This window comes from Diceros bicornis, chromosome 7 (genome assembly GCF_020826845.1).
Source record: "Diceros bicornis minor isolate mBicDic1 chromosome 7, mDicBic1.mat.cur, whole genome shotgun sequence".
NCBI lineage: Eukaryota > Metazoa > Chordata > Mammalia > Perissodactyla > Rhinocerotidae > Diceros > Diceros bicornis.
Window position 1 is genome coordinate 63,173,267 of NC_080746.1, and position 27,485 is coordinate 63,200,751.

At 36.0% G+C, this 27,485-nt stretch overlaps 3 protein-coding genes across 3 annotated transcripts; all 3 read left to right on the top strand.

The window, feature by feature from the left end:
• The first annotated feature begins 7,856 nt into the window (after positions 1–7,856).
• On the top strand, positions 7,857–8,846 carry LOC131409098 (olfactory receptor 52P1). Its single transcript, XM_058546276.1, has one exon. It carries the CDS (start codon positions 7,857–7,859, stop codon positions 8,844–8,846), a length of 990 nt encoding a protein of 329 aa, XP_058402259.1.
• Positions 8,847–15,947: 7,101 nt separating this feature from the next.
• LOC131408067 (olfactory receptor 52N4-like) lies at positions 15,948–16,913 on the top strand. The gene has a single exon (XM_058544632.1). It carries the CDS (start codon positions 15,948–15,950, stop codon positions 16,911–16,913), a length of 966 nt encoding a protein of 321 aa, XP_058400615.1.
• A 7,468-nt stretch (positions 16,914–24,381) lies between these two features.
• LOC131409099 (olfactory receptor 56B1-like) lies at positions 24,382–25,735 on the top strand. The gene is made up of 2 exons (XM_058546277.1): positions 24,382–24,393; positions 24,725–25,735. Exons 1-2 carry the CDS (start codon positions 24,382–24,384, stop codon positions 25,733–25,735), a joined length of 1,023 nt encoding a protein of 340 aa, XP_058402260.1.
• Positions 25,736–27,485: the final 1,750 nt, after the last annotated feature.

Sequence of the window (27,485 nt, forward strand, 5' to 3'; positions counted from 1 at the left end):
TTTATAACAAAATGCCATAATTTTTCTTTTCTTTGAAGCCACATGATATTACAATGTTGAAATATCCTACAATATAGTATATATAAAGAAACAGTTGCTTTACTCAAGGTTATGCACACTTTCAGCTCTACTACATATTGTTAAATTTCTCCCAAAATATTTCTGTCATTTTACCCATCCACACAATATATGAGAGTCTCCATTTCCCCATATTCTTACTAGCACTTGGTGTGGTTTATATCTACTAATCTAATACATGTGAAATGGTATCTCATTATAATTTACAGTTGCATTTTTTGGCTAAATTTATTAGTTAACCAAGAAAATTTTCTTTCTGTATATTTTTGCTTATTTTCTTAATTAGTTGTTAGTCTTTCTTTAATTGATTTGAAGTTATTTTTATTTTATTCTTACAAATACATTGCCACTTATATATGTTTCAATAATTTCTCCTAATCTATTTACTTTGAATATTATTATTCCATGCTGTACTAACACAAATTATGAAAAAGAAAAATATATCAATTTCTTCTTTTATGATTTGTACATTTTTGTCTTATTTTTTTCTTATTTTCCCAATGTCATCAAAATATAAGCCTGTAATATTTTAAAGATTTATTTTTAATCCATCCAGAATTTTTGTTGTCTTTGGGTCGTGAAAAAATCATACACATTATGTTTTAAAATATATTAATAGCCACCTTCAACTACTGATTAATACATTCTATCCTGTCTAATTATTAACGGCACATATGTCAAATAAATGTGTGGGTCTATTTCTGGGCTTTTCATTATTTTCATCCAGGCATTATTCAAGTAACAATTTGACACAAACTTCTATATCTTTTAATAATTCTTAAGGTCTAGTAGGGCAAGTCTCCACCTTGCTCTTACAAACTTGGCTATTCTTAGATTTTTTATTTTTTTCAGATAAATGTCATTATTTGACAAGCTCTACAGAATTCTTGGGAGTTTAATTGGGCTTACCTCTAATTTATAGATTCATTTGAGGAGATTGGATATCTTTAGGGTATCAAGTCTTTCATCTAAGATCATGATGTGGTATTCTCTTTAATAACATATTTTATATTCATAAAAATCTCTTACATTGCTCCATAATTTTTCATAAATTTTGCCCATCTATTTATGTTAATTCTGTACCTGTCAATCTTGTTGAACTCTCTTAACAGTCTAACAAATTACCTTATACTTTCTACACAAATACTAATATTATTCACACTACTTATTTCTTTTATTATTATTTTTCTTTCTTATTGCATGGCTGACACCTCCAGCACAATGCTCAATATGGAAGGAATGAGGATGATAGTGGATTCCTTTGTATTTTGGCTTTACATGCATTTAGCAATGCTTCCAAATTTTCACCATTTGTTACACATTTCTAATTTTTTGACTTTCCAATATCTTATACCACTTGCTTCCCATTATATTTTATTGAAAAGTATATGGTTCATCTAAGATTTCATACCTATTTTCATTAGGCTTTTGTACTAACATCATATAATAGTTTCATATTTGGTATGTCTGATATGTGTCCTGTTTTTCATTACTAATATTCATTTTATTTGTCCTTTTTCTTCTCTCAAACACCCCCAAATTCCTGGCAGACGTACATCAATAATACAATGAAATGAAATAAATTAAGAAAATACATTCGTTTTTGTGTCAGTCAAGTTTCAATCAGAAAAACGTAACCAGTGGGAGATATATATATTATAATACATATATTAGATACATATCTAATATATTATATATATAATTTAAGAAATTGATTTATACAGTGTTGGGCTGGCTAAGGAAGTCCGAAGTCCATGGCAGGCAGCCAGAAAAGAAAGATCACAAGCAGACTGGAACCTCCCTGGGCATGCACTGAAGCTGTTTTCTACAGTGTAGGTCTCTCTTTTGCCAAGGAAGACCTAGGCCCCTTTTAAGGCTTTCCAACTGATTAAGTCAGGCCCACTCAGGATAATTCCCCTAACTTAAAGTTACTGATTTGGGTGTGTTAGTGCATCTGTGAAGTCCCATTGCAGCAGCACCTATATTGGTGTTTGAATAACTGGGAGGTATGTGTGTGTCACCCCAGGGCTGCTGCTTTCCTTCCATCTGCTAGCCCACACTAGAGACTACCTCTAGCAGCCCATCTTATCTAGAAACAGTAAAAAGGGAATTCTCGGGACTCTAGTTTACCCTACCCGCGTTGACACACCACAGAGCTGCTATAGCCTCCATAGAATTCACCATCCAGGACTTTTCCTAGAACTTGCTGAGAGGTAGCTTTGTTTTGAGGGATGAACAAAGGGACTACAAACATTTATTTTTATTTCTTTAATTTTAATTTTTCCTTTGATAGGAATCGGATGGACTGAAGCCTTCTTGGAGGCACCTTTAGCTGTAGACAGATAAGACGTCTCAGGGCAGGTTTCTCAAAAAGGAAAGCTGCTGCAAGGCTGTTTGCTCTAGGTTTTTAAGGTGACTTATTAAGATGTCTGTGGTAGCTACATTGTCCAGTAGAGCTCACTAGGAGTGAAGACCAGATGGCAATTTGGGGAGGAAACCAAATCAAAATTTTAAAAAATATATTCATTTTCTTAGAGCACTGGTTCTTATGTATGATCCCTAATCAGCAGCATCAGCATGAATCAGGAAGTCATTAGAAAGGCAAATTTGGGGTCCTGCTCCAAATTTACTGAATCAGAAATTCTGGAAGTGTGGACTAGCAACCTGTGGTTTAACAAGAGCTACAGATAATTTCGAAGCACACGAAAGTTTGAAAACCACTGGCTTGGAGAGTCTCTCAAACTATGATCAAGAGTATGCAGTTGAGTGAATTTAGATATAGTCCAGTTATGGGGACTGCCCATAGTGAAGATAGATCCCTGTAAATATGGTCAAATTAGAGGAGCAAATAACCAGAGGAGCATTTACAAAGGTGATGAGGAGACCAAGTCTGGCAGTACATTGTGGGCAGGGACCATAATTCTGCACAGACAATTCTTGGAAGTCACCTCGCATAATGTGGGGTGCTAGGTGATGGCTGGGGTTGGGTTTCTGGGAATAGGAGTTTCAGACACTTATTCGAGCTCTGAAAGAGGCTTGGGACACATGGCAGAGGAAACTATATAAGTGGTGAGGCCATACCAAATAAATTCTTTGGGTATGGGAGTATTGACAGAGAAAATTGGATTGTGGATTTAATGCAAAGGTGCTCTTTTACAATACAGTTTTCTGAGATAAGCACAGTGGATAGTTTCTCAGCAAAGGACACCAGGAGATTTAGGTTTGATAATGATTAATGTATAATTCTTCTCAATATAATTATCTCATATAGTGAAAAACTGCCGTTAGCATATTACATCTTTTGGATTCGAGTATATTTTCCCATTGAGCTCCATTACCAGCTTGTTACATCTTGCACAGGTAATATAAAAAAATGAAAAGCCATCTTACAAAGCCAGTCACTCTGCAGCAATGTAACAATGGCCAGTCTGGGGACATGTTTAGTAAACTGTCTATAGTAGTGGAGTCCCAGGAAGGAGTAAACAAAGCAGAATAGGCCAGAGATCATTGTAGAGGGGAATGGGAGAGAAAGCATATTCTGGCATCCTTGGGGAATGGAGCAACATTGGAAACAGTGGTGGATACAGATCAGAGAATCACAGCACCTGCAGCCTCAGTGACTATAAAATGGTAGGAACCCTTAAGTAAATAGTGCCAGCACTGAGAAGCAGAGAGTTAAAACTAAAACAAAACAAAAACAGAGAAAGAATTCCAAGGGAGAAGACTACAAATACTCTTTCTCTGCCTCTATAACAAAAGCTTCTACTTTCACCTTTATATTCTGATCTGTTCAACCAGAAGAGAAAAACTTGGATGCTCAGTTTGCTAGGGAACACAAAAGCTCCCTAGATGACTCTCACCATAAGCCCAGTGCAACTCACTGAACTCCCAAGTGGGGCTGTGAGACAGGTTTCATCAGTATAACAACCTCTGGACCAAGTATTCAGATAGTTGAGAGTGGGAGACCAGCAATGCTCTTTCATCTTTTGAGGATACTTCTACAATGCTGTGCCTTTTGATTTCTGGTCTCCTGGAGTCATGTGAGTTTGGGTTAGGGAAAGAATCTGTAAAAGACATTTTTTAGCCTCAAGAGAAGTCTATCTATGCAACTGGTGACGGGAGTTTATTTCAAGGCAGGAAGAATGAGATTTAGAGGCCAGAAAAGAGGATCTTGCTGAATAACATCTCAGTGTAGTCTAATATGGAGATTTTTTTAGCAGGCTTCCTAAAATAGGAGTTTTAGTTTAGCATTAGACACAGTGGTTGGAAAGGGAAGCAGAATGGGGAGCTACCAACAATGGGAGAAGCAAGTGATACATTAGCTTGATCCTGGAAGTGGGAAACATTGTGAAGAAAGTTCAAGACATTTACTATGATGTTCCTGAAATTACAAGAAATTATTGTTCACTGAGCACTTGAGAGAGATGTGTGTTCCTAGTAAGATAGATAGACACTGCAGAGATCAACAGCAATGAATTGGGCAGGAAGAATCAGCAGAACCTTAATGATGACCTTGAAATTTTTCATGGTCCAGTGTTCTCACAATGGGCAGAGGTAGTCCAAGTCTAGCTGTGCTCTTGTACAGACATAATGACAACCTTTGGTTTGTGGTACAGTTTCAGGAATGGAAAGTCTTCTCCATTCCCAGTCTTTCCCCCAAATTATGATGCCGAAACTTTTATCTTACTGAGGGCATTGGCTTTAATGTCACAATAAGAATTGGATTAGAGATTGAGTCAAAGGAACAGGTTCAAACTGAGGTGTAATAGTGGTCATAAATTTTATCAATACTATAAAAATATTTTGTACAAGGGATGATGTGAGACTACAGATTCATTCCCGTGAATTGGATGAGATAGTGATGGGAGTGAGTGAATGAGATGATGAGTACATGGCCCCATGAAGGGGTTGGTGTACATAAAGGTTGAGCTTCCTTAGAAAGAAACTACATGAACTTCAATTAATGTTCACTTACATCAATCAAATTGGGAGCCAATCTTGTCAAGTAATACGTGGTAATCTGTGCTTAGCCCAGCTTCTACAAGGAAAAAGTCGTAAAGCATAGAGTCAGAGTCACCAAGAGAAGGAAGGAGCTTCAATGAAGAATCAAGTTATGCCTCCTGCCTGTGGGTGAGTGAAATTGTGAGAAAAGTGAAAATTGTCTGGCATAAATAAAGTGGTTGGGATGGTGTAGTGAGCAGTGCTTTTCTGCTTCTGCATCTGACTCCGGCTCCATTATCTATGTTGAGCCACTCAGTTGAGCAGAGATCCACATTAGCTCAGCGAGCAAAACTGTGTCATAAAAACCAGAGCTGAGTACATGTAGTTTGGCTGAGAGCATCAAGGAAGTATTTTCCAATCTCCTAATGATTGTCATGTGACCCTAGAGAGCATATAGAAAAAAAATTACAAAGAACATTTCTTTTATCAGCAAGTTTGCCCTACAGTGGAACACTCTTTATTGTATAAACATTCAAGCTAAGACTAGATTCTAGCTGGCTAAGGAAACTGCACAAGAATTCTGTATTGAATATGAGATCACTTTCCTATTAAAATGAAGGCAATGATAATCATAAATGACATGTATTTAGCACTTTCTATGGGCCACATACTATACTAGGTCTTTTCCTTAAATTTCAACAATCTTACAAAGAATTACTATTACCATATAATAGATTAGTAAACTGTGGGATCTTAGACAAATTGACTTGCCCAAGGCAACACTGACAGTAAGAGGTAAATACAAAGATTTGTTCCCAGTTTCATGGATTCCAATGCCTACACTCTTTTTTTACTACCACACCTTCCCGCTTTAAAAATTCCAAGATCCTATGCCTCCAAAATATCCCACCTCTTCAAAGAATATGTAAAAGCAGGCATGAGATATGAATATGCTCTTGTCTGAATGTTAGTCTAGAGAGCTCAAATCACATGAATAATAGTCACATTTTTGGACAAGTCCAAACTGTTACCTTGACGGGTTTCTCCTCAGAGAAGATAAGATCCTTAGTCAAATTGATCAGAAATTTATATCTTTCCTGTCTCTGCCTTCCCAGGAATAAGTTTACAGAGCAGTGTGTCCAATAAGACTCTTCATATGCCCCTACTGGTACAAGCCACAGTTATCCCTCTTCTGTGGATGTCATGTAGTTTATTGGCTCTGAGCTATGATTAAAATAGCATTTGTCATAAACCTCCTCTCTTGCTGTTAGTCCCTTTGTCTGTGAGAACTAACTCAATAGTTTCTCTTGTTTATCAACATGTTTTTGCTGTCTGGTGTTTTGCCTCTTAAACCCACCTATGTGACAAGGAAAGATCTTCTGTGCAGTCCAAAAATGGAGAAGCTTCTTCTCTGATTTTTTTCCCCAATGACTAGTATCTAGTCCATTGAGGAATAAGAGAGTTTACTTCTCATCTGACATATACACAACTAGAACAAGAAAGAGTTGTGGCAAAGAGTTGATTCTCTTTTTATAACTATTTTCTTATTCCTCAAATTTCCTATAATCAGTGGCTTTTTTGTACTGATTATTGCAGTACTGGTTATCCAGCATCTAGAATAGGGCTAGTTACAGAGGAGGTTCACATTAAATATTTATAGTGGAATAAATAGATATGAATTTATAGGGAGTAAAGTTCTCATTCCTGTTTTGAAAACTTCCAGTTATAGTGATTCCTCAGCTTTTATTTTAATGACTATGTCTTTATTTCTATCCCATTACCATCATAATTTCCCATGTTCTGCATAATTACTTTTAGCTTAAGTACTTCTTGCTGTGGATTGTGTCCTCTTAGGGAGAGGAGGTATGAGAAAGGTGAGATAAATGAGAGAGTAGTATAAGATTTTCCCACAAGGAGGCATGAGTCATCTAGGCATGAGTCAAGGTAGTTTCGTACAATCAATTCTTTACATTCTGGAAGGGTGAAATTGAGAAGGATTTGGCTACATCCTTTCTTTGAAATCACCAAGAACCACAGAGAAAATGTGAATGAAGGATTAACCTGGGAGTGGACTGTAAAAAGTTGGAAATTCTTGTATTAGAAATAGAAGGAAGTCCAAGAAGGGTTCACTTCAACATCTTGGGGAATGGAAACTGGACATGTGAGGGTAGATGAAGCATCTTAAGGAATTTCAGATGAAGGTTGATCAGTGATATGTGAAAATCTCTCTTGGTTATTGTAAGGAGTAGAAACAACTATGGTAATATTAAGATCAGAAATAATTACCATGCGCTAAGTCCCAGACCAGAACCCATTTTAAGTTGAAAAACAAGAAAAATGATGTCCAACTTCATTCAGTGAACTGTGTTGGCACTTCGTGTTTTGGACTGTTGGTCCCCCCTAATCTCTTCCCATACTCCAGAGAAGAGTGTGTGTGCGTGTGTGTGTGTGTGTGTGTGTGTGTGTGTGTGTGTGTGTGAGGTATATTCCTGAGAAGAATAAATGGAGTCTATACCTTTTTTTGAGGACAATAGGCCTTAGCTAGAAGACAATTCTGATTTATTTAAATTCTTATTTGAACACTTTCTTACATTTATTTATTTTATTTAACAAGTATTGAGTGTCAGGTACTATTGAATGCTCTTTACAAATATTAACCCACATAATTCTCTTAACAACTCTAGCAGATAGTACTATTATTTTTCCCATTTTATAGGTGATAAAGCTTGCCTAACATTATATAGCTAGTAAGAGTTACTTTAGTTTCATTTATATCCCTGTCCTGTGTTGTCTCTTCAGGTAATGTGATACTGTGTGGGGGTGTCTGACCAGAGAAGATGCCCAGAACTCTTGGCCAGACCATGGAGTCTCCTAATCACACTAATCTGGACTCTTCTGTTTTCTTCCTCCTGGGCATCCCAGGTCTGGAACAGTTCCATCTGTGGTTCTCACTCCCTGTGTTCTGCCTAGGTACAGCCACAATCGTGGGCAACATGACCATCTTGGTTGTTGTTGCCACTGAGCCAGCCCTGTACAAGCCTGTGTACCTCTTCCTGTGCATGCTCTTGATCATTGACTTGGCTGCCTCCTTCTCCACAGTTCCCAAGCTACTGGCCATCCTCTGGTGTGGGGCTGGACACATCTCTGCCTCTGCCTGCCTGGCACAGATGTTCTTCATTCATGCATTCTGCATGATGGAGTCCACCGTGCTGCTGGCCATGGCCTTTGATCGCTATGTGGCCATTTGCCACCCACTCCGCTATGCCACTATCCTTACTAACACCATCATTGCCCGCATCGGAGTGGTCGCTATAGTGCGGGGCTCCATGCTCATGCTCTCATGCCCCTTTCTCATTGGACGTTTGAGCTTCTGCCAAAGCCATGTGATCCCACACACATACTGCGAGCACATGGCTGTAATGAAGCTAGCCTGTGGAGACACCAGGCCTAATCGTGTGTATGGGCTGACAGCAGCACTGATGGTCATTGGAGTTGACTTATTCTGCATTGGTCTCTCTTATGTCCTCATTGTGCAAGCTGTCCTTCTCCTCTCATCCCACGAAGCTGGGTCCAAGGCCCTAGGGACCTGTGGTTCCCATGTCTGTGTCATCTTAATCTCTTACACACCAGCCCTCTTCTCTTTTTTTACCCATCGTTTTGGCCACCAGGTTACACTCCATATTCACATTCTTTTGGCCAATGCCTATCTGCTCTTCCCACCTGCTCTTAACCCTATGGTATACGGAGTTAAAACCAGAGAAATTCGAGAAAGAGTTGTCAAAGTGTTTCAAAGGGGGCAAGGAACTGGAATCAAGGCATCTGTTTGATCCAGGAATATAAAAGGGACTTAGTCCAAAAGAAAAGAAACTTTTCAAGATTAAACAATCCTCAGTATTTGAGACTTGAAAGAAGTTTTAATAGAGTGATGATATCCTCTGCTATGCCTTCTAGACTATTTCCAAGAATAATAAATCACAGAAGAGGTCAAATTGGTTCAGCTTTCTTAACTTCCATTCAGGGAAGTGTAACATAGGGAGATTCTTCCAATCTAGGTTAGAAGAGCCTCTGAATAGTCATAGGAGCTTTCCTCACTTCCTGGCCCTCTCCCAATACAGCAGTCCAGGATTTCTAACCTCCTACTTTAGGCCATAGCTGTGTTACCATCTGCAAGGATCAGAAGATAGGACCATACAGACACAGTTAAAGAAATTAGAGCTTCAAGGGATCTGTATGCTTTTGAATGAATCCTACATTTTTCCATTAGAACCTAAAGCCAAGAAGAAGGAAGGGACTCACCAATACCCACAATAGTAGCAAGTGGCAGAGCAAAGACTTGAAACTGAGAGTCCTTTTATAGAACAATAAGACTTCTATGGTTAAGGGCACAGGCTAGATCAAGAATAGCTCTTCATTTCTAAACTTGGAATATTCATCCCACAGATATATCCCATCTTCAGCCCTAGGAGGACAATCTAAGTCCAGGTAACCTGGATATTACTCCCTGACAAGCAATGTGCAAATATTCTTACACATTCATACAATTGGAAGGGCCTTCCACAGGTCATTGACTCCTATCTCTGAACCTATAAAGGGCAGTCACTTTTTCAAACCAATTAGAGTAGAACATCTTAGCCGTCCATTCATCTATTTATTTAGAAGGGAAAGAGTGCCAAGTTGATCTAAGTCCCTCAATCCTAGCTAACACCATGTAGTGGAATTTTAATTGTATCTGCTAAACTAGGATTGGAAATCGGTTACTGTATATCTTGAGTCCTGTTTTCCAAAAAGAATAGCTTCAGACAATTGACCTTAAACATTTCATTAAAAAATTAGCACTTTTAATTTTGAATTAATGGATGGTACACATTGTCTGCTTGTCATCCTCTCAGTATGCCATTCTGTGCTGTTAGGTGGAGGAGACACAAAACCCCCTTCTGGAAATTCATAGACACACCTACCATTGGGGAATATCAGTCCCGAGGGCCAAAAACTAAGGACCAGCTTTTTAAAGCTTCCATTCTTAGGAATATGGATGTTTTGATTATGATACTTCACATAGGTGGAAATAAGATGTTTGCAATATTAGAATTCAATAAAGTATGCTGAACACTGTCTGTTTTTCAAAAGAAAGACAATCATTATACTGTTCTATAGGAAGATTGCCAGTGCACAGGGTGATACTGATTTTAATTAATTTTTCATTCTAATCCTCAAATTGAGAAATTCTTAACAGATTTTTAAGAATTTTATATAATTCTAAACACCATAGTTCATGAGCTGAATTTCTATTTTATGCTTCGAATTGACCATCTTGCTAGCACGCAAACCCTAGAACACAAACTCTGGAACAATTCTGCACTTGATGTCATATGTTCCTGTACTCAGACTATGGAAAAACTCTGAAGAAAGTATACAGACACGCAGATTGCAATCACTATTTGTTCATAATTTCAGATTTTAACTGAGATTTCATTGCTATATAGAAATGCTTTTACCTGCTGCATGGTTAGCAATAATACGTTCTTATTGTACTCAATCCTCTTATACACCTCCTGCCTCTCATGGTTGCCATATTCCATTAATTTCTATTTCATAAAGAAAAATGAAATGATTGGAAGTAAACTATCTCAAATTCTAATCCTCACTTGAACTTTTGACATCTATATCCATTATTTCATATTTTATTACTGTATTCATTTATTGTTAATTCATTTTTCTGATAAAGCAAGCTTCTCGAAACATGCTCTTAGGAGCTCAGACCATTGCTCACTTCTTCTATGTCCTCTGCTCACAACCCGTTTGAATTTATTGGCACTTGTATCCAATAGCAAAATTTTCATTGACCTTGGTGACCTTTATTTCTTATGCATGTTTCTGGAAAATATTTTTGGAATTAATTATTTCTGCTTTCATGACTCCTATTCCTTCCCTACATAATAATCTAGCTTCCACCACAAGTTAAAGTTTCCAGTGAAATATCTGTTATCACAACTACCAGTAATCTTTTCTAATTGGACTACCTTACAACGTGTTGCATATTGGCCACATCTTCGTCTCCAAAATCTGCCTGCTGCAACCTCTGTAATACCACTCAATCCTAGCTTTTTTTCTGTCTACAATGTTCTTTTTCTTGTTCTCAAAGAAATTATATTAGATCAAAAAGAAAACTTCAGTGAGGTCCATAAGAGGGAAATAATTTTAAAAAATTCAAAACTAAGTGCAATAGTGCTAGAAATAAAAAAAAAGTCAATATTTTTAGTTATTAAGCAATTGTAAAGTTAAATGTCATGGGTATATCAATTTCTTCAATAACATTGGTATAGACTTTCTAAAGATAAACTTGTTCACAGCATTATAGAATGGAAACTTTTATACATTACTAGGAATTTGTTTTAAATAAATAATAAGACCAGAGTGCCATATATGATTCATGAACAAGTATATTTATTGTAGCATTTTTATTAAATTAAAAAAACCCTGGATATCAAAAGAAAAAATATTTAAATAAATTCTATTTGTCTGTTATTAAACATTTATACGGTCTTAAAAATCCTCTTTTAGAAGAACATTTAATGTGCTAGTTGTATACTCTTGATTGTAAAAACAGCAATGTATATGTAATGATATAATATTATTCCATTTCCGTTAAAGCATCTACCTGGGCATATACTCATATTAATAAATTTTAAAAATGATAAATGTTACTTCAATGGAGGGACAAATAAATATATTTTAAAAAGTAATTTTAAAAGACTAATTTAATGAATGGTTGTGTAAATAAAGCAGTCACATAATTTAAATGTATTCATCTTAGTTCCCCCAGGGCCTTTGCAAAACTTCATAGGGAAAGAAACCAAGATCTGCAGTAGTGAAATCATTAGTTTCTATTAAAATATCTCATGTTTGATCTATATCCAGCTATCTATCTACACACACACACACACACATTCGTATATCAGTATACACATGCACACGTGCACACATGCATTCATACATACATACATACATACATATGTATGTTTAGATATTCATCAATCACCATTTGGGCTCCCTGGAGGTTAGCTTGACTCCAATACCAACAGTGTGTCTCTGATGCTTTGAAATGTCCCCTTGGGACATTTGGGATATACATATAATACTCATTTTCCTTCAGGTTTAGGTCAACAGCCTTCATAGCAAATAAATCCAGAGTTAAAAACTTGCCCAGAGACTGTGATGTTTAGACAACCAAGTTCCTGGGATATTGGACCAGATATATTTCACCTCCTTGTTTTGCCCTCCAAAAACTAAGGTATTTAAATATAAGAATATAGTGGTCAGTGACAGGAGAATTTCTACTTAGCCACAGAGGTAAAGAGAAAAAAGGATTCAAAAGGAACACCAACTGCTTCCCCCCTGACCCCCACAGATATAAATGTTTTATTCCATTGATCTAGATTCAAGTCAGAAGGTGATGCAAGGTGATGATGCAGGCGCTGATGGAAATATTTATTCCTCACCTTTGGCATTAAAAATCAGTTTAGATGATCATAATGCCCATGCATTTAGATAAACAATTCTTCTAACCACATAGGAATACTTGCTTTTGGAGTGGTGAAAGTCAGGAACAGACCACTGCCATGTCAGGGAGTAATAGGAAATATATAAAGGACAATTCTAGGTCATGAGAATCATCTTCAAATTTCTCTTGCTGCTACCTGCCTCCCCTTTTTTCCTTATGAGTGTCCAATTTAACTTGAATTGGGATATATGCGGAAATTCTTAGTTGTGCCAAATATATTTTAGGCCAATATGTATTTTGTAGCAATATCTACCTATTTTCCTGTTCCAATAGGAACCTCTCTTCATGATGTAAGAATTGAGAGTGGTCTAGTAGGGGGATGTAGTATAAGCTCTGACAGTTGTTTTTTTGTTTTTGTAATACAAGTGCCTGACTTAAGCTTTGATTGCCTAGGCATCCACTTCAAAGAGGCATCCATGTCAAAGAAGGCTATCTCAAATAAACACATTGCCAACCACAAGACTAGATAAAGAGCCAGGCTTCCCCCACCCCTCCAGGCTCCTTTGTTTTAGAGATCTTTGTTGATTTTGTACAATGGACTATTTGGGCCACTTGTTTTTCCTCTTCCTACATTTTAAATTCTTGCTCTTATGTTTTAAATTCACAATAAAGAGTGAGCCCACAAAACCTCCACTTTTCAAATCCAATAAAAGCCGAACACCAGGCCCATATTCTCTCTTTCTCTCTCTTCATCTGCTACTTTGCTGCGTGGCCCCAGGTGTGCTGTGTAATTTCCAGGACTTGCAAATAATAAACTTTGTCTCTTTCAAAGTTTCCTGATGGTTATTGTGGAGGGTGTCTTGAACCACAAGGGCCAGTCCAACCACAACTTTGGTTATTGATAGGCTGAGACTGGCATACAACAAGGGAAAAAAATCACCACCTGGAAATTTTGGAAATGAGGATTGACAGTATATAAAGTTACACTTTATGAATGTTGAGAGAGGTGTAGCAATGTCCAGAAGCTGGCCTATTCATCCACAGAAAGATATCAGTAAATTTCTTTAGAAAGAGATATTGGATTAGTATGTTAGAAAAAATTTTGAATTTATTTTAAAACAACAGATTAAATTTAACATTAATAACTTAAATGATTAAACTTGTTTTAAAACAACAGATTAAATTTAACATTAATAATTAATTATAACATTAATTATTTATTAATGTTGTGTCACTTTGGCTTAAGCTTATTTCACCAGCTGGGTATTCGGCAAATGTATTAAACTTGTATAAGACCTGAAACATAGTAAGAACAAAGCCATTTCTAAATGATAAAAGTTATCTTTATGAATAAAGGGAAGATTATTTCATGGTACGTACTATAGGGGAAGTATTAAGACTTAGAATTACGCATTGTCCAGAATTGTCAAGATTGGCTTAAATAAACAATGAAGCTGTGAAAGTGGGTAAATGTTTAGAGACACAGGAAGACACAGACTGAGACAGATAGGGATCATAGTAGGTAAGAGTTTATCGACTAAAGTTTTTTTTTGAGAGAATAATAGTGAGTACAAAAGTGTCAGAAGTTATTTTAAAACATTACCTCTAAAGTTTATCTTCTCAATAGTGTAATTAAGTGGTGCATATAATTAAATTTATATTTTTGCAAGTTACATATGTGACAGGTCTTTGAAGTATATAATGTTGTAAACAAATTTCTAAGTGTATTTAAAAGACTGATAAACTCAGGATTGCAATTTCGATCCTAGAGGAAACAGTGTCCATATAACTGAGACTACCGTATTTTGACTGTTTTTCTAAAATGCGGAGGAATAACAGTGCAGAAATGTTAACTTAAAACTGAAACAGTGATACTAAATTGAAAACTGGGCTTGCATGAGATTTTGGTGTTAATTTGAAAGTCCTCCTATTAGTACTTACTGTATTCTGATAAATTATGAAAGAGGATTTCTGTGCTTCCCACGATTAGGGTTATGGATATTTTATCAAAAATGAAGTAGAATTATCATAGTTAAAGCAATGAACTTTAATGCATCCTATGATGTGCAACTATGACATACAACTATCTACTGGGGCTTTGGGGGAAAAAAAAAAAAGGAGGAGGATTGGCAATAGATGTTAGCTCAGAGCCGGTGTTCCTCAGCTAAAAGAGGAGGATTAGCATGGATGTTAGCTCAAGGCTGATCTTCCTCACAAAAATGGATAACTAACTAACTAACTAACCCACTAAATAAATAAATAAATAAATAAATAAATGCATCCTATGACTTACCTAGAATTTGAAAAAAAAACCCCAAAATTCTGCCCCAAATTTTTCTTGCTTTGAATTCTACTTCATCTGAGTTAATATATCTCCTCCAAAATTTTGTGTTTTGTCTCTGACAATTGTAAATTATTTTACTTTGCTGTTTGGTTTTCTTTATCATATGGCCCTTTGTATTGCCTATATACATTTTTATAAATTTAACAGATTTAAGTCTACTTATATAGTGAAGTTTAAATAATTTAACTTAATAGCATAAACCAAAGTATTTCATCTCCATTTTGTTACCTTAATATTTTATTGATTTCTTTAGTAAAATATTTTTTAAGCAAACATTTTACTTGCTTTCTCTGTTTTATGGTGGGAATGTTTTGTTCAGTTTATTTTTTATGGTGATTTATGCATTTATGTTCCATTTTTTTCTTAGAGGTTTCTTTTGTGTTTTCCAAATCATAGTAATCAACCTAAATTTCAATAATTCTTAAAGCATTCTGACTCCTGCACTTTTCCATGTGACATTTGAGAAACAAGTAGCTAAAATATGTCCCTCAGGTGGACCATATCCTTAGGAGAATCCTGCCATTCAGAGATTCATAAAATGCGTCATGATCCGGTGCCTGCCCACTATCTAGCCCCATCTCCAGCCTTGTAATGCCCACATGCAAGAAACATTGCTACATTTTTTTTCTCAAAAATATAATTTATTTAAAGTTTCATTTTGTCTCATGTTGATATTTCTGTCTGGAATATGTGTATAGTTATTAATATTTAAAAAATATATATCAACAAAAATAGCTTCAGAAAAATAATAACCCAAATTTCATCTTTTATAAATGGATACCATTTGTCTATTAAAGAACTAGGCAAGTATTAGGCACTAAAAAGTATTTGTTGACTACATTGACACCTGAATGAATGAAAAAATAGTACGTACAAAAAAATCTATTTGTTTTAAACAATGTTTATGTTCATATTCCCCGAAAGGCAGAAAAATTGGTTGTTTGGCCATTGAAATGTACCTTAGTGATAAAAAGGAAAAATAAATGAAGACAGTGACTAGGACCAAGATGTTTTCTTCTCTTATCTCTGTCTAGGAAGATCCACAAATGCTGTAAGATGATTAATGATCATACTAGCTTGATCATGCTAATGCTAAACCAAACAGATGTGACTCCAGCCTCGTTCATTCTTAATGGGATCCCAGGACTGGAGGGCATGCACATGTGGATTTCCTTCCCATTCTGCTCCATGTATGTGGTGGCTATGGTTGGGAATTGTGGACTTCTCTACCTGATCCACTATGAGGACTCCCTGCACAGGCCCATGTATTACTTTTTGGCCATGCTTTCCCTTACTGACCTTTTCATATGCTCTAGTACAATCCCTAAAGCCTTATGCATCTTCTGGTTCCATTTCAAGGAAATCAGCTTTGATGGATGTCTGATCCAGATGTTCCTTGTCCATACCTTCACAGGGATGGAGTCTGGGGTGCTCATGCTTATGGCCTTGGACCGTTATGTGGCCATCTGCTACCCTCTGCGCTACTCAACTATCCTCACCAATCCTGTTATCGCAAAAGCTGGACTCTGCACTTTTCTCAGAGGAGTGTTACTCATCATTCCGTTCACTTTCCTCATCAAGCGCCTTCCCTATTGCAGAAGCAATATAATTCCCCATACCTACTGTGACCACATGTCAGTAGCCAAGTTATCCTGTGGAAATATCAAGGTCAATGTAATCTATGGTCTGATGGTTGCCCTTCTGATTGGAGGCTTTGACATCCTGTGCATCACAGTCTCCTACACCATGATCCTACTTGCAGTAATCAGCTTATCTTCAGCAGATGCTCAGCAGAAGGCCTTCAGCACCTGCACTGCCCACATCTGTGCCATTGTTTTCTCCTACAGTCCAGCTTTCTTTTCTTTCTTCTCCCATCGGTTTGGAGGCCAAACGATTCCTCCATCTTGTCACATCTTGGTGGCCAATATTTATCTGCTTTTGCCTCCCACTATGAATCCTGTTGTCTATGGGGTAAAAACCAAGCAGATACGAGACTGTGTCATAAGGATGCTTTCAGGTTCTAAGAACATCAAATCTCATACCATATGAAAGGGACACTTGCCTGGGATGGGATGGGAAGGAAGAGAATGCTTCTTTCTGTCTGTTTAGGCAGGAGACTTTCCAAGAATAGGTATCTGAGCTTTCCAAGTAAACAAGAAAAGTGGTCCATCTCTATTAAATTTTTTGCAGAATATCAAAATAATTTTATGCCACATCACCCTCTACATGAATTTTTCACCTCCAGGTTCTCTGTATAACTCAGGTCTCCATAATATGAGATTCCAAGAAAGAAAAATACTAATGGGAAGCTAGAGCAATTATTCAGAGAATTGAATCGAGTGAAACTAATGATCTAGGACCAGAACACCCAACTTGCTCTGTTTTTTAATTGTGAATGGAATTTCCAGTTTGATCACTGTGATTTAACTCTGGAAAAAATCCACTATATACTCTTACTATTCACAAAAGTCCTCTGTTTTCTCAACAACTTCTTAAAGGCGAAACTAGAAAGTGTAGCAGGAAGCCATTAGCATAATGAGGTGTAAGCCACTGGGTGTCTTATGAGAAACATGATGACCTGGTATTTGACTGGGTCTCTCCTAGCATGAGCCATTTCCATAATTGCTTCCTTCCCAACTAGCAGGTTGTCTATTTTCTTTAACATCGCTTTCAAAGAATGCACAGTTTGGAGGAAGAAGTAGAACTATTGGTGACATTTATGAAATATTATAATAAATGTATTTCTATAACCACAGGGTTATGGAGAGAAATGGTTACTTTTCTTCTTCTGAACTGAGAATGAAACTAAGAGAATTGGTTAAAAATTTCCTGCATGATATTCAAGGTCTTTCTAAATTAACATGAAGATGAAAGACTACAAATAATAGTAGTTTTATAGCATTGTCATAGATACCATAAAGAAGATTGCAGAATCAATTTTTCCTGCCTAACTTCCAAAGTCCACATTACTTTTCTCTGATGCTGTTAGTTTATGCTCATCAATTTCCATTTTTTTGGCTCATCTTCTAGTATTATTCTCATTTTAAAAAGGCATGAAACAAATAAATTTTCATCACAAAATCACCCTTTTTTGTATTTTATTTCTGTTAATTTTAATAGCAAAATTTCTTTACAGATTGCCAGTATTCATTCTCTCCACTTACTTGTCTTGAAATAATTCTTGCCTCCTTCTAGCTTTCTTAAAAACATCTTTCACCTCATCATTTCATTAAAATAGATTTTGTCAATTTCAAAAATGATTTCAATGTTACTAAATCTAGTAGATCCTTCTCTATGCCTATCCTGCCCTACCTCTCAACAATATTGAATATAATTGATGAGTTTCTTTGTCTAGAAGCACTTCCTTTCTTGACTTCAGGAACACATCACACATTCCAAGCTGTTTTTCATTCTCACGGAATCTTTCCTGTAGTCCTATTTGTTCTTACTTTTCCTCCGGATTTCTTTATACTAGCATATCACTGGGTTCATCTCTTTTTCCTTTTTGCACACATTCCTTAGACATTCTGTTATAAACGGCCATAAATATGATTGTACGCTAATGACTCCCAAACTGATTAACTCATTAATGGATTCATTGAAGCTCAGATGTAAGTTCAAGGTGAAATGAACTTTACGATATCTTTTTTCTTTTGTTTACTAAGGTATAATTGACATACATCATTATATTATTTTCAGATGTACAACATAATGATCTGATATTCGTATTTATTGTAAAATGATCACCACAATAAGTCTAGTTAACATCCATCACCACACATAATTACAGAATTGTTTTCCTTGTGAAGAGGATTTTTAAGATTTACTCCATTACCAATTTTCAAATATGCAATACAGTATTGTTAACTATAGTCATCATGCTGTACATTACATTCCCATGACTTATTTATTTTATAACTGGAAGTTTGCACCTTGGGGCTCCCTTCACCCATTTTGCCCACCCCGCATCTCCCATCTCCAGCAACCACCAACCTGTTCTCTGTATGTATAAGCTTGGGTTTTTTGTTTATTTGCTTCAGATTCCACATATAAGAGAGATCATAGGGTATTTGTCATTCTCAGTCTGACTTATTTCATTTAGCATAATGCCCTAGAAGTCTACCCATGTTGTTGCAAATGGCGGGATTTCCTTCTTTTTTATCACTGAATAATATTTCATTTTATATATACCACAATTTCTTTATTCATTCATCCATCAATGTACACGCAGGTTGTTTCTATATCTTGGCTACTGTAAATGATGCTTCAATGAACATGAGAGTACATATATTTTTTAGAATTAATGTTTCTGTTTTCCTTGAATAAATACCCAGAAGTGGAATTGCTAGATCATATGGTGGTTCTGGTTTTAATTTTTTGAGGAAATTCCATACTGTTTTTATACTGGCTGCACCATTTTACATTTCCACCAACAATGCACAAGAATTCTCTTTTCTTTATATATCCACCACTTTTAATTTCTCATTTTTTTTCTTTTTTTGTGAGGAATATCAGCCCTGAGCTAACATCCATGCCAGCTCTCCTCTTTTTGCTGAGGAAGATCGGCTCTGAGATAACATCTATTGCCAATCCTCCTCTTTTTTTTTTCCCCTTATCTCCCCAAAGCTCCAGTAGACAGTTGTATGTCATAGTTGCACATCCCTTTAGTTGCTGTATGTGGGACACTGCCTCAGCATGGCCAGACAAGCGGTGCGTTGGTGCATGCCTGGGATCCGAACCCGAGCCACCAGTAGTGGAGTGCGCGCACTTAACTGCTAAGCCACAAGGCCAGTCCCAATTTCTTATCTTTTTGATAATAGTTATACTAACAGGTATGAGATGATAAACAATTTAACCTAATTGGCCTATACAGAAAACAACACCCTACAGCTTTAAAGTACAGTTTTTATAAGTGAACATAAAATGTTTACTAAAATAAACAATAAGAAGATGCTAAGAACAACTTTATCCCAATACATTTGAAAATACAGATCAAATAGATATGTAATTAAAACACTACAAGTAATGTAAGAATAAATGTAAGGTCGTAGCAGCCACGCACCGAAGAAATTGAATCAGTTACCTAAAAATCTCCATGAGCATGTGTGTATGTGTGTGTGTGTGCTGAGGGGTTATATGATAATACATTATGACTAAGTGGGATTTATTCCAGGAATTCAAAGTTAGTTGAGAACACAAAATATTATCAATTTAAAATATCTCAGATGTAAAGAGGAAAAAAATCACAACATTATTTTAATAGATTAAGGAAAACATTTGCTTTAATTAAACATCTATTCATGATAAAAAGATACAGTAAAGTAAATTTAGAAGGGAATCTCCTTAACTTGATAAAAGGTACTTACAAAAACCTATAGCTAACTTCCTTATTAATGGTGAAATATTAAAATCTTTTTCCCTGAGGATGATAACAAGACAAAGATGTCAAATGTTCCCATTTCTACCCCACATTGTACTAGAGGTCCTAACAGAAGAATAAAATAATAAAAGGAAATAAAAGACATTAATATTGGAAAGACTCCAAATGAATGAAAATGAAAATACAACACACCAAAACATAAGGCATATTGCAAAAGCAGTTCTAAGAGGAAAGTTAATAGCAATACATGCATATATTAAGAAAAAAGAAAGATCTCAAATAAACAATATAACATTATACCTCAAGGAACTAGTGAAAGAAGAGCAAACAAAGATTAAAATTAACAGGAGGAAGAAATAACAAAGATAGAAATAAATGAAATGGAGACCAGAAAAGCAATGAAAAAGATCAATGAAACTAAGACTTGGTTTTTCGAAAAGACAAATAAAATTGACAACTTTTTTTCTCTTAGTTAGCTAAAGTAACTAAGAGAAAGAGAGAAGACTCAAATAAATAAAATCAGAAATGAAAGAGGAAACATTGCAACTGATACCACAGGAATACACAGGATCATAAAAGACTACTATGAACAATTACATACCAAAAAATTGGAGAATATATTCTATATTCCAATTCTAGGAGAGTATATTTTACATTCCAATGATTCTCAAATAATATATGGATCATTCCAATTTTGTTGCTTAAATTGTTACTCTGCATTCTGGGACTACTTTTCCATGTGCTGGATAAAAAGTCATTACCTTCGTCAAAGGCACCTCACGTTTGTCAGGACCTAATCTGAACACATTCTCTTCCTCTGCGACCTGGTCTTTCTCCAATCTTACGTAAGAATGTACGTAACAACACATGCCATCCCACTGCATATACTGTGGACTTAAAATTGTTCTTTGATCATAAAAATGATCAATTTTACCTCCAACATATCTTGGAAATCTATCCACTTCTCTTCATCTTCACTGCCCCATCCTAGTTCGAGGATAGTCATCTCTCCTTTGGATTACTCTTGTCTATCTGATTTACTTATATTTATGCTTGCCACATTTAATTAGGTCTCCACATTGATGCTATGTCCTAATACTCCTTAAAAACTTTCAACATTATTTTAGCCTAAATTTGCTTGCAAGTCTCTGGCCTCTGTTACCTCAGCAGCTCTATTGCATACCGTATCTCATTTTCCACATCTTTGGCTTCCAGTCACATTTATCCTTTTTTATTACCTTGAATATAACAAGATTTGTCTCATTTCAGCATCACAAATTTCCTAGAATCCTTCCTCTTCCTCTCCTCCCCCTCATCAAACACACACCATAGTTAACTCCTACTCAAATGTTTGGCCTCAACACAAACTGGTACTTCTTGAGGAAATCCTCCCCTGACATCAAGACTAAATTAATTTTCCCTGTTTTATGTTCTCATATCTCAGGCTACTTTTGCTTTAAAGCACTTATCCTAGTCTATAAGTATATGTTTTCTTGATTATTTATAATAGCATTTTATCCACCCATCCCAACTAGATTACAATTTCCATGAGGACGGGGACCAAGACAGCTCTATTGATCATTTATTTGCCTACCATGTTTTCTAAACATGGTAGGCACTCAATATATACATCTTGGGATGAATAAATAATTTCTCCTTTAAATTTTTTTGAGACAACTTCCTAACCACAGAATTTAGAATCCCCTGAAATTTTGTACTCAAGAACATTTCAAACACTAATAAAATTGACTACCCTTTGTAGGCCCAATGTGGTTTCATTAATGAAGATATTTTTCTGTTTACACAAGTTCTGAGGTTACATTAATAGGAAACAAATCTCTGAGTTAACCTCCTTTCCAACCTTTTGGGATTTAACATACTAGGAATTCACCTTTCTCTATGGGCTGTTGTCTCCTGATGTCTCCAAAAGAGGTCTGTTATCCTTAAATCACTGAGGTGTGTATTAATTCCCCATAAGTTGCAAAAGCTTATAATTTTTGTGCCATTTGTCCACTAAGAACATATACTCATCCCATGTGGAAGCTCCTTTCTTAGGAAGTTGTGTCTTTGCCTGGTTGGAAACCCCTGCCATTCCCAGGACCTCAGACTGCGTTTCTGCTCATAACCACAGTAAGTAATAAAACCTTGGCATAGTCACATTGACTAAATCCCAGAGCATCCAGTGGCTCATTTTTAACTCTTATGTTGTTTTGGCAATATCCTGCACAAGAGATTGACCCTTTCTTCTGTCCTAGCAGAAGGATGTATAGGCTTGGAGAGATTTTTCAACGGAGTTAGGGCTAGAATTAGAAATTATAAGGTTCGCAGGGGCTCTGGAATTTACATTGTCTATAAAACAACTGCCAGATTATTTTCAGAATTGATATAACTATTTCACAAGCAGAATCACATTCCATGTCCTGCTAACCTTTAATTGCTAAAAAAAATATTAAAGACAATTATCTCCTTCCTGTGAGCTCAAATCTGCTCCTTCTCTTAAGTGTATCACACAAATATCAATAAAGGGAACACATTTAAAGGAAAATATCCAAGATACAAGGATATGTATTTGATATGAGGATGTATAATAATAAATGAATATTTGTCAAAAATACCAGGCCTTGTACAATCCAAAGGGTTACACACTTCCAAGCTCTCAAGATGGAGCTATTATGCTGAATTCCTTCAGAACTCTCATCTAAAAGTTCACAAACTGGTTTCATCTCCAAGACTGTTTGTATCTCTCATTTGTTAAAATTTGCTGTGAATAGATTTAAGTGATTTTAGTGTTCATCAAATTACATTCAGCATTAAGGAAGAATGATTTATCCCATGATTAGACAATACATGTTTATCCAAACATAGAAGCAGTGAGAAATATTAAAAAAATTGCATCTACTGTTAATATGAGTCTTCTCTTGTTGGTGATACCACAAGAGAATTTTAATTTCTTTCAGATACTTTTTTCTGTATTTATAAGCTATTATATAGAGAATAAACCCATAACTAATATAATTAAATTTCTAATAATCCTAATTTAAATATCTCATTTTAAAACTTTGGTACATAATTTTCCAGTCTTTTATTTGTCTTGCTCATAACCCTACAATAGATTTCACTATGGCAAAAATATTGATAACTAAATGCCTTGCAAAATCAATAATTTTGATAAAGAGAAAATATTGTGTGCATCTGAAATGTAGGCTACAAGGAGTTAAATCCAAGAGAAGATACTCAATGAATTTGTTCATGTCAGAGTGACTTATGTACTATAAAGGAATTTGCACCTTATTTGAAATACAATGTGAGGGCATGGATTATTTTAAGCAAGGGAATACCAATTTTAGAAAGATCAGATTAATGCAAAAAGAATGAAGCTTGGGGAGAGACAAGCGTGAACAGGTAAGATTACAGAAATAGTAGTATGAAAGAGAAGAGGTGCATGAGTGAAGTAAAGGAGAAAAATCAACACAATAAAGAAGCAATTGTTTGTGGAAAGAGAAGGCTATTTGTTAGTCTCAGGCTTGGCTGGTTGGGCTCCTAACCAGAAAATAAGTACATGGAAAACAAGTGTGAGGGAAGACGTGAGTCTCGTTTTGAACATGATTCTTGAGTGTATAATGGCAGTTTCTTCAATATGATGGCCAAATAATTTTTCTTCATTAAGTTAAATAAAAAGTATATTATTACCTGTACCTAAATGCTCTATTTATATGTCTTTATAATTTCTATAACACTCAACTAGAAAAAAAATAATTTGTTATGGTTTGTCTCAATTATATGACTCCTTAAACCAGTAAATTCGGTCATAATCACTTAACTTCCTTTAAAGCTATTCCCTTGTGATCTTCTCAGAAGTTGATCCAAAGTAGAAAATCGAAGAAAAGCTATTCCTCTTCCAATCTGCAACATGCTTTATGTTTGAACATCTTTAAAGTTCATTATATCAAAGTTTTCGAAAGCTATATAAAACATTAATGGACATCTGTAACAACTTGGAATGGTGCTGCTACAAAATTTAATCTCCCATCATTCCACATTTAAATAAATCTACTTATTGTCAGCTAATAAAAATCTGAATCAAGCAAGATTGGAACAAATATGAAGAAAACAAACACATTCACTTGATTCCACAAAATGTCTGAAGAGGTGATGAAAAGTTTAAAAAAAAACCCAAACGCTAGAATCATATTTATGTGGTTTTCTCAATGTGAGATAGTGAAGACAATACAGAGATTTAAGATACATGCTGAATTTTCCCCAAATAGTCAACACTGAGAACTGCTACTTTTAAGTTTACCTTCTACTGCCAAAACTCTAGAACTTCATTTTAGTTTATTTTAAATTACTATAAGAGATGGAATACAGAATTATTTTGTTACAGCACCAAACTACACTATGTGGAGACAGTTTAAAGATAATGTTTAAAGAGGATTTTCCTCAGAGAAAGCAACTTTGAAAAACATTTTTTTTCTCTTAGGAAAATATATCTACATCTCTGAAAGGCACCAATAGCTCCAAATTCCAGGTCTCTGAGTTCATCCTGTTGGGATTCCCAGGCATTCACAGCTGGCAGCACTGGTTCTCTTTACCACTGGCACTACTCTACTTCTCAGCGATTGGTGCTAACATCTTCCTCCTCATTACCATCTGCCATGATCCTGCTCTTCAGCAGCCTATGTACCATTTCCTAGGCATCCTCTCTTTGGTGGACATGGGCCTGGCCACCACCATCATGCCCAAGATCCTAGCCATCCTCTGGTTTGATTCCAAGGTCATTAGCCTCCCTGAGTGTTTTGCTCAGATTTATGCCATTCACTGCTTTGTTGGCATGGAGTCTGGTATCTTTCTCTGCATGGCTTTTGATAGATATGTAGCTATTTGTCACCCTCTTCGCTACCCTTCAATTGTCACCAATGCTTTAATCTTAAAAGCTACCCTGTTCATGGTTCTTAGAAATGGATTGTGTATCATTCCAGTGCCAGTGCTTGCAGTTCAGCGTAATTATTCCTCCAGGAATGAGATTGAGCATTGTCTGTGCTCAAACCTTGGGGTCACAAGCCTAGCCTGTGATGACAGGAGGCCAAACAGCATTTGCCAATTAATTCTGGCATGGCTTGGAATGGGGAGTGATCTAAGTCTCATAATACTGTCATATACTTTGATTTTGCACTCTGTACTTAAACTGAAGTCAGCTAAAGCTGCATCCAAGGCTCTGAGCACTTGTACCTCTCATCTAATTCTTATCCTCTTCTTCTATACGGTTGTTGTAGTGATCTCTGTAACTCACCTGGCAGAGACTAAGGATACCTTAATTCCAGTTCTTCTCAATGCGCGGCACAACATCATCCCCCCTTTTCTCAACCCTATGGTTTATGCACTTAGGACTAAAGAACTTAGAGCAGGCTGCCAAAAGGTGTTTCATTTGAGCTTAGAAAAAAGGCCACTGGAGACCTTCTTCGTAATATACATGTACTTCAACTTCTTCTAAAGCAAGGAGTAGAATTTCAAAGATGATGGGGAAAGTGAATGCTTTTGAGATATCTTTTTCACATTTTTATATAAACAATTGTGAAAGGACTTGTAATGAAATTAAAAAAAAGCCTTGACGATAGCCCCAAAATATTGACGAGAGATAAATATATGTGTGACAAGGAAGGACTTTCTACCAAACCAATCAAATGAAATCAAAACCAGAATTAATGATTTATATTGCTCTCCTAAAATAAAAATCAACATAATAATAAACACACACATACACAACCAAAGAAATAAGTGATTGGGACACGATTTACAGTTCATGCTTGATCATTGATAGGTGTAACATGGGAGAAAATTCAGTCTGCCTGAAGAAGTGTCATTACAGTAATATGAATGAAAAAGCAAAAATAACAAATACTTCAGATAAGCAAAGCCAAACCAGACTATGATGGGGCTCTGGGTAGAATATGGCAAGATGACTAGACTTGGACAAAAAGAATCCAGAAGACATAGATAAATGAGAAAGAGAGAAAGAAAGAAATATAGGTGTATAGAAAGATCCATCTCTTGCTCCATTTGCCTCTCCAGATCTGCTTTCTGTGCTTTCTGCACTGTTCCATACTCTGGAGGACTGAAGCTCATATACTCTATAACCCAGCCTCCTTTGTCTTCTAGCATTCAGCTGGATTGAACCAATGGGAGTCATTGGCAGGAGATTAGAGTACAAGAAGAGAGAGAGTTTGGGTTATTTGTTCTTCTCCTAGCAAGCTTTGACATCAGGGTTCTGACTAGATGTGTCCCATCAGCACTTGCTAGGCAGCCCATCTGCTACAGTTACAGATCTTAAGGAGTTACCCAGGAAATTTTTTTCTTCCCTTTCCCCTTCAGAACAAAGGAGTGATAAAGTCTTTACAATATTGGTCTCTGGGTACCCAACATCCATTATTTTTTCAACACGCATTTTTGTTTCCTCAACCCCAACTACACCTCAGACAATAGTAACTCATTAAATTCTCTCAGACTCACCTTTGTGTGTGCCTTTGATTTCTTGCAGGGACCCTGACTTTTTCCATAGCTTTACCTACATCGCCACACCTCTACCACAACTACTCCTCTGCTACTGTGACTACAGCCGCACAGCATGTAGGCAGCTTGAGTAGGTGAGAAGGATATCTATAGATGAACAGAAATAAAGAAATTTGCAAGGCAGGAAGCAGATTCAGGATCTTTATCCTGGTGAAAACTGTTACCCTGAAAATTTACTTCTTTTTTTCACAAAATTAAAACCATTGAATAGCAGAAAAAAAGCTTAGCCTATTAGTGTCATGTATTTCATTATGATCTGGGCTGGGTTTCACTAAGCCCATGTATAGAGGGTTACATTAACTAGCTGGAATATTTTATGGGTTATCTCTCAAAAGGTGAGGATTAATTTGCGATGAAGGCCCACCAGATGCTGGTAATACTATTATACCTTGTATGTTGTCACTCACTTTCCAGTTAGATATATAAGGTAAATTCTGTCAGATCTCAGGTACAATGAAAACAGTTTGAAGGTTCTTGCGTGTTAGTCTGGCTTTTCACACAATCTTGAATTTAATTATATTCATTTAAAGGATGATAAAGAGAAAATTTAGTGTTCTATGGACTCATCAAACTACTTTCTTTAATAAGGTATATTTCAAAACATTAAGATAATTTAAGAAAATATATGTTTGATAATTTCAATGAAGAAACAAGAAGATGATATTTCTATTCAA